The following is a 12,194-nucleotide window of genomic DNA, read 5'->3' on the forward strand; positions in this document are numbered from 1 at the left end:
GGGGCAAGAGTTTGTTTTTGTTACCTTTGCCCCTTACTCGAGATAATTCACAATTACCAAAGTGCATATTTACAGCTGAAGCGAGGAAAGTTGTGACTAAGAGAAGGGACCAGTGACTGTCAGTAGCTGTCAAAGTGGCTTTTGGTGAAAATGCCCACTTTGGTGATCATGTAAACCAGGTGGTCATGGTGATATTGCTGGTAGCAATCTTAGCGAACAGTGTAACAGCAGATAATGAACTTGAAATGAATAGAAGTACTTTTGGAAGTTGCAGAAACTAAAGTGACGTTGACCAACACTATCATCAGTCTTTAAACTGGTCCCTTGAAGGAAGGAAAATTTGTAATCGTGAACACCATCCCTGCCATGATGGCAGCTGAAATTTTCCCAGAATCTGCAACTGAGCTGACTGGGGCTCTGGTTCCAGGTACAACATCCGAGAACATGCAGGGAAACGTGTGGGTGTTCACAGACATTGAGCCCAGGAGCATTGGCGGCACTGTCCGGCTATGAAGAAACTAATTCTAAACAACGCTTTTCTGTGTAGAACGGAGAATCACCAGGAGTTATGTTTATAATAGGCTGCTTTTGTTTATGATCTTTGGGAGTTGGAAAGCATTACAACAAAGTGTTTAATACACATTTGTTTCATCCCTCTGCTGTTGACTACTATTTGTAATGGTCTCATTTTGAGTCTGAATTGAAAAATTGCTGTCTATCAGCTTTTCCTTAAAACTTTCTAACATCTCTGTGTCTTGTTAAATATATATTTCCCTTCAAAAGAGTAAGTTAAACTGAGCAGCTGCTGTTCAGACAGTTTGCTGCGCCTGGAAGTGGTAGGCTCTTCAGCCACCTAGCCATTTAAAAACAGCAAAAAACACAGAAGATGCATATTCTGTAGGCATAATGCTTTTCTTCAGTGATTAAAGCTCTATTAATAGACATGTTAATCCTATGAAGTACTGTATTTCCACACAATTAAAATGTATTAGTGGAGAAAATATAAAAGGGATAGTGAAGTGCATTTATTCCTGTAGTAAATTAAGTCCTGATTAGCTGATTATCAAAACATTATCTGATTTACATTTCTATAGACTTCTGGCCGTATGAACAGGAAATTAATTTTGGAAGTAGGTTCAGTTAGGTTTAAAGTTCAACAAATGAGAAACCTCATTTCTGCTCATACTCTGCTCTCCATACAGGAGAACAAGGAGCATTTGTTGATTTATCCAATGGATAAAATATTAACACTTTAAAACCAAGAAACCAAATGTATTGTAAAATAAGCCACTTGCATGTTTGTTTGGGTATTTATCATTTTTATATAATCAACTCTCTAAAGTGATTGCTGTGGAAAGTGGTAAGATTTACTCTAATTTTATATTTATTTACTTAAACATTTGGCAAGCAAATGGCTGGATATGGTCATATAGCAGAAGCCTGCTCCCAGCACTCTACTTTCCCACTTCATTGAATTCGCCCTCTGTGGGCGTGTGCAGTCTGTCCTGGCAAGGGGCGGTAGGTCTGAACATTCTGGGCTGCTCTCCTAACACCGGGGGAAACAACTGCTCTATCAGAGGTCGTATCGTAAAGTGGGTTTAGTCTAGCTGAGACATAATCTTACTGCCTTCCTAAGCTTAAAAAGTGCATCCTGTCCTGTCATGGTGACGACAACTCACCCTAGTAAGGTTTTAAGGTGAACAGAAACTTGGATTATGCCCTTTGACACAGCCCCATGCACGGGGTGGGGGTGGGGGGATTCCCTTTCCCATCGAATGTAGCTTATTTATTTATTTACTTGAGATGAATCCTTGTTGCCTCAAGAGTTTTCCCCCCTCAGAGATAATAGCAGTGGCTCTCGAGGGATCCATGTGTTGCCGTGGTGATGTGCCCACGCCTTGTGTTGTTGGCTCGTCTCCACCTCAGTGAGCCCCTTCCTGTCCTCAGCCCGGTGCAAATGTCTGCAAGTTCTTCAGAGCTAATAAACAGCATCCATCATTCCTTTCATCTGATCACTATAGCGGGGCCTTGTGAGTGAGTGTGGAGCATGAATCGTACAGCTGCACTAATGGAACTCTGAAGAATGAGCCCCTGAGTCAGCAGCATGAGTGCATAAGAGGGCCATAACCTCTTCCCCCTTGTCCCAGACTCAAAGTGCTGGGACGCAGAAAGGACCACAAATAGCTGTACCTTGTTTGAACATTAGGGTATTAATCCAGCTGGGTAGCCATTATTTGTTTCAAAACAGTATTTAGAGCCATCCTAGTAGCTCAGAATGGTATTTTTGAAGATAGCCCAGTTGACTAAAATTGTCCTATGTTGGTTTTGTCTTCTCCTCCTCCCCCAGGAATGAGATGGAAAGGCACGTCCTGGAGCTACTTCATTTGGACATTATTGTTCCTTTCAGTGTGTATGTCAAACACTACTTTGACCTTCGCTCCTTAGCAGATGACAACAACCTGAATGTTCTATTCACTCCTCTTAGCAAAGAAAGAGCACAGAGCTTAAAGGTAAGGCTGTGAAATCACTAACTGGGGTTTTCTGTCAGCCACCGAAGCCACATCTGTAGCTAAATTATATTAAGCAGTGATTAGGAAAATGGAAAGCTGTTAACAGTTTGAAGAGCTTATTGACCCGTTGGCATCATATTTCCTGTGTCTTTTATGGTTTATACAGGGATCCCACATTATAAAAAAAAAAATTGTCTCTTCTGTAACCATAATTCAGAATACTTTAAATCATATTTAATCTGTTCTTAATGGTTTTCCATTTGAACCTCTACACTTACATATAACCATACATGAATAATTTCTTAAAATTGTATCCCTAATCATATGTACCTACATAATCTACTTACCACTCTTAACTGTTTTTTTTTTAACAATTGATGTTTTGGACTATTTCTACTGTCTTGATATATTTAATAAATAAATAAATGTATTTATTTATTTATGGCTGCATTGGGTCTTCGCTGCTGCACGCGGGCTTTCTCTAGCTGCGGTGGGCGGGGGCTGCTCTTCATTGCGGTGCGCAGGCTTCTCATTGCAGTGGCTGCCCTTGTTGCAGAGCACGGGCTCTAGAGCGCAGGGTCAGTAGTTGTGGCGCACGGGCTTAGTTGCTCCTCGGCATGTGGGATCTTCCCGGACCAGGGCTCAAACCCGTGTCCCCTGCATTGGCAGGCGGATTCTTAACCACTGCGCCACCAGGGAATTTCCTCTTAACTGTTTTTTACTCAGCTTGCAGTTTGTGTGTGTGTGTGTGTGTGTGTGTGTGTGTGTGTATGTGTATCACAGTTCAGTCCCATGAGTTTATTAGACAAAGCATCCGTGGCTAACCTGAGAGACCTATACTTGGAAGGTATAATGTGGATTCAGATACTGGCTGTAGAAAGTACATGAGTTTTTAATATAAATGGTAACGTACATGGAACAAAGTAATACTTATGGCTTATGATTTTTGGTGGGTATACAGCAAAATTCACAACTGAAATGAACACATTTAAAATTGATACTTTCTGTGGTACCTTGGTGGTACTTTAGAATAAGATGTTTTTCTACCATAATTTATGTGCAAGTGAAATAGCACCTTTCAGCGCTTGTCATTAGACCTCTCCTACCTTCAGCACATACCTACCTGATTAAAATTTTCTTAGAGTATGTAATAACTAATGAAAACTGAATAGAAGTTGAATAGCTGAGTAAACACTGATTTTGCCCAAGTGTATGTCCATTACGTTTAAGGATCACGTGTGTAGGTAACAGATGATATTGCTATTAGGAGCCTATCATTAGGAACCCAATTTTTAAGTAACTCTAAGTTATTAGGGCAAGTTACCCCTTGCCCCAGCAATCTAATCATAGCCCTTAAAGGTTATTACCTTAGGGAATTGTCAGTTAGTGTAGATATCAGCTATCCAAAGTAGCAGTAACTATGAACTATCTAAACGAATGTAGATGTGTGGCTTATCAATGATGCTTTTTTTGTTTTTTTAAGGTCCGAACATTTTTTTTTCCCCCTAATTATACTTATGTTCTACCTGATTGACTTTCCTAGGCCATTTCCAGATTGTGTGACGACGAATACAAAGACGTGTGTAGAGCTGCTATGAGAAGGTCTTTCAGCGCTGATAATTTCATTGGTATTCGGCGCTCCAATGCCATCCTCTCTTAAGGGAGAAGTGAGGGGTTGTAACATCATAAACCCCTCGAAACAAGGACTGGAGAAATAGCACCTCTCCTGCTCAGAAACCAGCAAAGTTAGTATTTTCACCTTAAAGAAAGACATTGAATTCAAGAGACTCATGGACAAGCGAAGATTATGCTCATAGGAAAGAACGGGACCTCGTCAATGTAACACGCTCTTCTGTCCTTTTTATTGTAAACAGAGTTACAAAAACCACTCCAAAGCTAAAAACTCCCAATCCATGCACAGATATCTGCTCCCAATCTACACACAGATATCTGATACCTGAGAACTATCTGAGGTTTTTTAATTAATAGCTTAAATTTTTAGACTTTAAAGACACTAACTATATAACTTCTATGTTTTTCTTGCCTCACTGTCCCATACTGCTGCATATTCCTTTAGAATCAGTGCAGTATTACCATCAAAAAATGGGACTCCAAAAAACAAAAAAAAAAAAAAAAAAGAAAAAAACAAAAAAAAACAAAAAAAACAAAAAAAAGAAAAAAACAAAAAAAAAACAAAAAAACAAAAAAAAGAATAAAAAAAACAAAAAAAAGAAAAAAACAAAAAAAAACAAAAAAAAGAAAAAAACAAAAAAAACAAAAAAAGAAAAAAACAATAAAAACAAAAAAACAAAAAAAACAAAAAAAAGAAAAAAAAACAAAGAAAAGAAAAAAACAAAAAAACAAAAAAAACAAAAAAAAGAAAAAAAACAAAGAAAAGAAAAAAACAAAAAAAAACAAAAAAAGAAAAAAAAACAAAAAAAGAAAAAAAAACAATAAAAAGAAAAAAAACAAAAAAAAACAAAAAAAGAAAAAACAAAAAAAGAAAAAAAACAAAAAAACAAAAAAAACAAAAAAAAGAAAAAAACAAAAAAAAGAAAAAACAAAAAAACAAAAAAAAGAAAAAAACAAAAAAGAAACAAAAAAAAGAAAAAAACAAACAAAAAACAAACAAACAAACAAACAAAAAACAAACAAAAAACAAAAAAAAAAAACATGGGACTCCTAACAACTCATAAAGCCAAACTTCGGAACAGACTGTTGTAGCATCGTTAGGTTTTGCAGGGTTCTTCCTCCCTACTATATCATTGAAGCTGCTAGTCATTATTGGCAATCAATTTAAACCAAAAAGCTGCTGAATAACACATGTCATCCAAATTCTTTGCAGGCAGTACTTATTAGCATATTAGCATGCTTGCGATCATAAACAGAGAAAGTAGGTTATTTCCTTCTATTGGGTCCGTGCTGCATTTCTTGTTAACTATAATGGTGCTTCTGATTTTGTGATGATTTTCCTCTTTGTTCTATACTTGTATTAAAGGATATTTTCATAATTCCAGCCAACATGGTGGTCCAGTAACTAACAAGCCAGTGATGAAATAGAAGGTGTCCCAAAAGTCTTACAACAATTTTAAGCTTTAATATAGTGTGCTTGGATACTCCAGAACACTGTCGCAGAAGTATAAATGCTAGACTGGCAAAACATCACTTGAAACTTTAATCGAATTTCTTCTAAACTCATTTACTTTTGTACATTTTAAACATTAAGCTTTTATTTTTTTATTTTTTATTTTTTTAAATTAATGAATTTATTTAATGGCGTGTTGGGTCGTTTCTGTGTGAGGGCTTTCTCTAGTTGTGGCAAGCGGGGGCCACTCTTCATCGCGGTGCGTGGGCCTCTCACTGTCGCAGGCTCTCTTGTTGGGGACACAGGTTCGAGCCCTGGCTTGGGAAGGCCCGTGAGCCACAATTACTGAGCCTGCGCGTCTGGAGCCTGTGCTCCGCAACAAGAGAGGCCGCGATAATGAGAGGCCCGCGCACCACGATGAAGAGTGGCCCCCACTTGCCACAACTAGAGAAAGCCCTCGCACAGAAACGAAGACCCAACACAGCCATAAATAAATAAATACATAAATTGTAAAAAATAAAAAATAAAACAATAAACGCTTAACGTTTAAAATTTACAAAACTAAATGAGTTTAGAAGAAATTCGATTAAACTTTCAAATGATGTTTTGTAAGTTTGTGGCATTTATACTTCTACAAGTATCAAAGCTTAAAATTGCACTAAGACTTGAGGGGATACCTCCCCTCCTCTTTTTAAAATAGTCCTTTGCAAGGCTGGGCTGCTTACCTGCTTGATCACCTAAGTTTCTTTTTTCTAGATTTGGTAAAGGAATTATGAACAACAGTGTTAATTCACATGTAATAAATTGAAAGGAACTGGACCCTAATAGTAGGGACAGGAGAGTAAGTGATACGAAACAGCTTTTCTATCCTGTGTGTTAACCTGGCTGTAGGTGTCTCACTTCAAGTTCTATTTAAGAGGAAACATATAAACCTTAGGAACCCTTACCTCAGGCTTTAAAAGGCAGGGAGGTCCAGTAATCAGTTTTTTTGGAGATTGGTAACGATGTCACCTAAACTTGAAATATTAAAAAAAAAAAAAAAAAAAAGTGTTCTCAACTATGTGAAATCTTTCTCCTCCTACCTTCTCAAATGTAATCCTAGGAATTTTGCCTGTAAACAAAGCATTTCTGGGCCAGAAGTACTTTCTCTCTTTATCGCAAGGCTTCACATTATACTGAGTGCTGCAGGTTCCATCATTTTTAAGGGACAGAGACATAAATGATAAATTATGGTATATAAAATACTACAATCTACCACCTCAAAAAATATTGTTTATGGAGTTTGGAGCTTGGAAATTCAAGTACTGATTGCAGTTTTATTTTGAAAAGAATGCTACAACTTATGTGGTTTTGCTTCCTCATGTTTATATTAAAAGAAAAGCTAATAAACTCTATTGTAATTAAAATATATGGCTACTGTGTTTGTAACACTTCTCACTATTCACATAACATTACAACTCTGCCTAACTCAAATGTTTTCAGTCAGCTCTGATAGTCGGGCCTTAAAGCATTTTCAAACTAACCATTCATAAGTTGTTTTGACCCCTGCCTTTAGCTAAGATGTAGACGTTTATTTCTTCAGCTTACGCTCTTTTCAACCTGAAGATAATCTAGTACACTTAAAATCACTGGCTACAGTGCTCAGTGGCATAATGCATTAGATGGCATTTTTGAATTGTTTGTTATGGTGCCAAGATGGAAATGCACATTGAAAGATAAAAGTAGGTAAATACACAGAGAAAGGAATTACAGGAATACTGTAGAATCAGAACTTGTTGTTTGAGGGTTTCAAGCAATTGAACAGGAAAGAAAATGGAAGAACAGGAAGCAGTAGCATTGTGGTTGCTGTTAAGAGGGTGACTTTTACACAAGCCCCGGAATTTGACGTTAACCTGCTACTTCACTTCACATGCAGGTGGAAATACACCAGATCGCTAAAGTTTCTTTTAGACCCTAGCCACTGCACTTGAGCAATATTCCATCAGTCCTGATAGTATTGCCGTCGTATTTCATCCACCTTAGTTCCCTTCCTGAGGTCACATCTTTAACTTTGTTCTTGTTAAGTTGCTGATGAGGAGAAATGATCTGATTTAGTACAGAAGGGGAAAAAAATCTATCACAAGTCACTGTTTATATCAATAGTTTGCACCGCGTAGTAATATGCCAGTTACTAAGCAGAAATGCTGACATATCTCGAGTGGTTGAAGGTTTAAAAAAAAAAATTGGGGGTAGGAACATTGGGCATGACTGTAGCTTCAAGAACAAGTTGGTAGAATAAGGGGAATCGCTAAAAATTGCTTTTCCCCTTCAGCTTTAATTCTAGAGGCAATACAGCCATTTTAATAAATGGGAAATTGAGGCAACTTAAGGTAAAAATTTAAACATCACAAAGTAGGTTCTCCAACAAATATGGGGCATGGAAACTAGTTATTAAGAGGGTGGCAACTATGGCATTTTTTTCCAGATTTTTATACCGAGGAAGGGTTTGTTCCCTAAAGTAGTAAGACTATAAAAGAATATCTGACTACCTGAACTCAAATTTTACTTTTTCGCTTTTTAAAAAAAATTGTTTTTCTCTATTGGAATACTGACATCTGTGCAATTTTAACTCTGGTATACCGTGAACTGAACTTTATTCTTTACAAGGAAAAGACAAAAGTTTGAAATGTATGTTTGAACCAAATTAAATTGCCATTTTTGTATGTTAAATTCATGTGGTTGACCCTAAGACAACTTCTTAGGGCCCAGTGTTTCTGGTTAAGAGAAATTTTTTCCACCCTGTATCAGATTCCATCATGACCCTATTCTTTCACATTTACTCCTAATGTACCCTGTATGCCCATTACTGAAATTCAACAGCACTAAATCCTAGTTTTACAACAGGTCAAATTTCATTTCTTAGTTTTCCCATTCTATAAAATATACCATTCCTTGATTTTTGAAAAATGCTGAAGCCAGTATTTACTGGAAAACAATTCACTCTGTATTCAGCTTATGCAATGTTTTTGGAAATGTTTACCTATAGCGTGTAGGTTAGCTAAAATCTTTCATCACCCAAGACTTCTCTCTAACCACATGTAAAATGACTACGACTGTTCCCTCACCCAGAAGCCGCATTCTTGAGTATAGAGCTATTTGGTAAAGCACTTGACAGCTGGTAGGGGCTCTCCCAGGGGCAAGTGCTAATTTCTATGCAGAATCTGTAGATTACACCCAGCATCTATCAAGTTAAGGATTAGATCACCTAAAATCTTAACTGTTAGCCACTCACCAGCCTGGCCAGCCTGACACCGTGCCAGCAAGAATACAAAAGATCTAGGAGCCCTTCAGAGACACCTGGTCCCTTGTACACAGGTGCAATCTGTTTGACTTCTGAGGCAATTTCCACTAGTCCATTTTAAATGGGTTTGGCAGATGAGATAACATGTACTTCATGTGAAAGAAATGTTATGAATACCAGTTTATGGTTTAGGATCTCTAACATGCAGAAAGAACCAGGAAAGTGAAGTAGTATAGAAATTAAGAGAAATCCAGAGTCAAATGAAGAGGTTAATGTTCTTTAAAAAAAAAAAAAAAAAGGAACAGGTTAGGTGATTACTTAACTGCTGTGAGGGCAGCTAAATAATTTGAATGTGATTAGAGAAAGTCAGTGACAGCCTCAGGACCTAAGGTCCTCAAGAATATGTCGATCTCTACTTCAAGACCTCAAATTACTCTGCTAGCTTTTTCTGACAACATCTATTCCTTCATCTTACCGTTCTCAATTCTACTGCCCTTTACTTCTAGCTCCCCAGATGGTGGCCCTTGATCTCCTCGCTGTGGGAACCGACTCTTCCAAACGCAGGGCGTCAGTGTTTTGTCCACCTCCCACTGCCCTCTCTCAGCAAGGTCATCTCAGCTTCACCCTTTGACTCTCTGCTCGTGTCCAATGTGGCAGTGCTTGATGTTGGTTACTACTGTGACCCATTTCTAAAACACTATCACCAGGTTCCAGGAAATACAGGATTTATATGGCTCACGGGCTAACTGGCCCCTTGTAATCCCCTTTAATCAACTACTTGAGCCCTCCTGTGTTCCCACAAAGTAGTTGTTCCCAATTTGCTGCACTCACTCCCCTGATCTGCCCACAACCCTAGATGTATCTCCTCAGGCTAGGCAGCAACCCCACCTTCCAAACTCCAAAACTCATTTCATCTGGCATTAGGAATAGATGCCTCACTTCTTAAGGTAACCCCTCTCATCTAAGGGAGAGGATTCCATCCCAACTCTTCAAATCAAATTTCTATATCCAACACCCCCACCACCAGGATGGTGGTGAGGATGGGGCAATTTGACCTTCCTCAGCCCTTGACATGTCCTAGTGTTTCTCAAGATGGGGTCTCCAGACCACCTGCCTCTCATGGGCTGAAAGTCCCTGTAAGAAATGAAGCTTCTCTAAATGCAATGTGGAATCCTAGAACAGATAAAGAACATCAGTGGAAAATCTGGTGAAATCCAAATGAAGTCTGGAGTTAACAGTAGTGCGTTAATGTTGACTTCTTAGTTTAACAAATGTGCTATGATAATATGTTAATATTAGGGCAAAATGGATATATCTTTGCAACTTTTCTGTAAACCTAAAATAATTCTAAAAGTTTACTAAAACAGAACAAAAAGACCTAATTCTTGGATCCCAAATTAATCTCAATTCCTGGAGCTGAAGCCTGGGAATCTACATTTCTAATAGGAACCCCAAATGATTCTTATGCAGACACAAATTTGAAAACTAGTCTTTCAATTCCCTTTCCATTCCATGCCTGAATGGCTGCTTCCTCCTTGTTTTACTTACCTTAACCTGATTGAATCTTCTAGATCCTCTCAACCCTAAAATATAAGTACTATCATTATCCCCCTTTCACAGATGAGAAAGTACTAAGATGCAGTACACAAATGAAGTACTAAGAGCTTAAGTAATTTGTTCAGGATCAACAGCCCATGAATGATGGAGCTGGGAGTTGAATCCCTAATCAGTCTAGCTCCCAAATCTATGCACAGAACCATTCTACTTCCTCTCATTCTGTTGCACGTAAGAGCTCTGTAACTAAATCACTAAAAGAAGCATTATTACCTATTTCTCCAACTTCCTAAGTCCAACAGTGCCCCCCTTTTCCACTGGGGGGAATGAACAACGAGAAAGCACTGGGAAGACGTGCCCACTAGAGACCTGTACGGGTCAGGCACAGCGGCTCTTGCACCAGGATCCAGCTCAACCGCTGTATTTTCTGTTCTCCCAAATGCCCTAACATGTACCAATCTAATAATGCTCATAGTACTCACTTTGATGCTAAATTAACTATCTCAGGTTTACTAAGCATCGGTCCAGATTGTCAGGGAAGTGCCAACTCTAAATCAATTTACAGTTGGCCCTCCGTATCCACAGGTTCTGCATCAGTGGATTCAACCAACCGTGGACTGAAAATATTTAGGGAAAAAAATTTCAGAAAGTTACAGAAAGCAAAACTTGAATTTGCTGCACACCACCAACCATTTGCATTATATTTACAACTACTTACTTAGGATTTGTACTTGGTGTTATAAGTAATCTAGACATGACTTAAAGTATAAAGGAGGGTGCGGAGGAAGATGGGAGGATTGTGCGTAGGTTATATGTAAATACTGCACCGTTTTATATAAGGGACTTGAGCATCCATGGATTTTGGTATGGGGTGGCACGGGGGGGAGGGAGACGACTGGAACCAATTACCCACAAATACAGAGGGAGAACCATATATCCTCTTATCTTATCTGGATTCCCTGACTTGTATTTAGACCTTAATACAAAGTTGTGGATCTAACTGCTGAATGATGAAGTTTTGGGAGTTTCTGACTGCAAACCAGACACACACAACAACAGCAGCACTTCTATCCAAATTGCTTCAGTACAGAGTATAGATGGAGGGTTGATAAAATAGAACACAATCTCAGGTAATGTCTCTGTTCTTATGTGTATTTTCCTTCATTTCTTCAAGGGAATCATGAAACAATCACAGGATCAGCAGGAGAAACCTATGAAGTATATTCAGGTAAAACATGTTTTCATTAGTTCTCCTTCTGGTGATTGGAATTTCTTTGATTTTATTATCAATAAAAACGTTGCCACTTATATTCAAAGTACATCCGAGAAATCTGATCATGAAGTTAGAATGCACATACCTCCTTCACATACTCTTAGAAAACAGTGTCTCTCCATGAAAGCATGAGAAAAATACTTGTACAGCATCTTATTTGCTTTACCATTGCTTTAATGCACTTTAAAATTTATCTACAGTAATTGGGAACAAAGAAACAAAAATAGACATTTCTTTGTTTTTCATAAATAACTACTCTCCATATTTGATAAAAATCTCAAAGCATTATTTTAACTTCCCACAAATATAATACATACAATTTTTTTTTCTGAAATAATAAGGTCAGCAAATTAAGTATCTTGACACTAATATAACCACATATAACTGCTATTCTACTGACTTCCAGGAACAAAACAGAAACAGAAAACTTCTTATCAAGATGCTCTGGGTTTCCTTTTGCTAGTGTTAGGGATCTGGAATTATAATCATCTG

The 12,194-nt window shown here is 37.9% G+C and overlaps 2 protein-coding genes across 17 annotated transcripts in view; one reads left to right on the forward strand and one right to left on the reverse strand.

The window, feature by feature from the left end:
- LOC102999060 (cyclin-Y-like protein 1) overlaps window positions 1-4,636 on the forward strand; it is a 785,789-nt gene extending 781,153 nt beyond the window's left edge. For 2 of the 7 annotated variants that reach the window (XM_057541093.1, XM_057541087.1), the window contains exons 15-16: window positions 2,348-2,510; window positions 4,054-4,625. In XM_057541093.1, the coding sequence (XP_057397076.1) occupies window positions 2,348-2,510; window positions 4,054-4,170 (280 nt within the window). In that variant the 3' untranslated portion in view covers window positions 4,171-4,625. Of the gene's footprint in view, window positions 1-2,347; window positions 2,511-4,053 lie in introns of all 7 variants that reach the window. The other 5 variants (XM_057541108.1, XM_057541131.1, XM_057541096.1 and 2 more) reach the window with 4 other exon arrangements.
- The window catches only part of LOC103019325 (uncharacterized), a 192,709-nt gene that overhangs the window by 39,393 nt on the left and 141,122 nt on the right, over window positions 1-12,194 (reverse strand). The gene's annotated exons all lie outside the window — the stretch shown is intronic.

The sequence above is a fragment of the Balaenoptera acutorostrata genome, chromosome 1, assembly GCF_949987535.1.
Source record: "Balaenoptera acutorostrata chromosome 1, mBalAcu1.1, whole genome shotgun sequence".
Taxonomy (NCBI): domain Eukaryota; kingdom Metazoa; phylum Chordata; class Mammalia; order Artiodactyla; family Balaenopteridae; genus Balaenoptera; species Balaenoptera acutorostrata.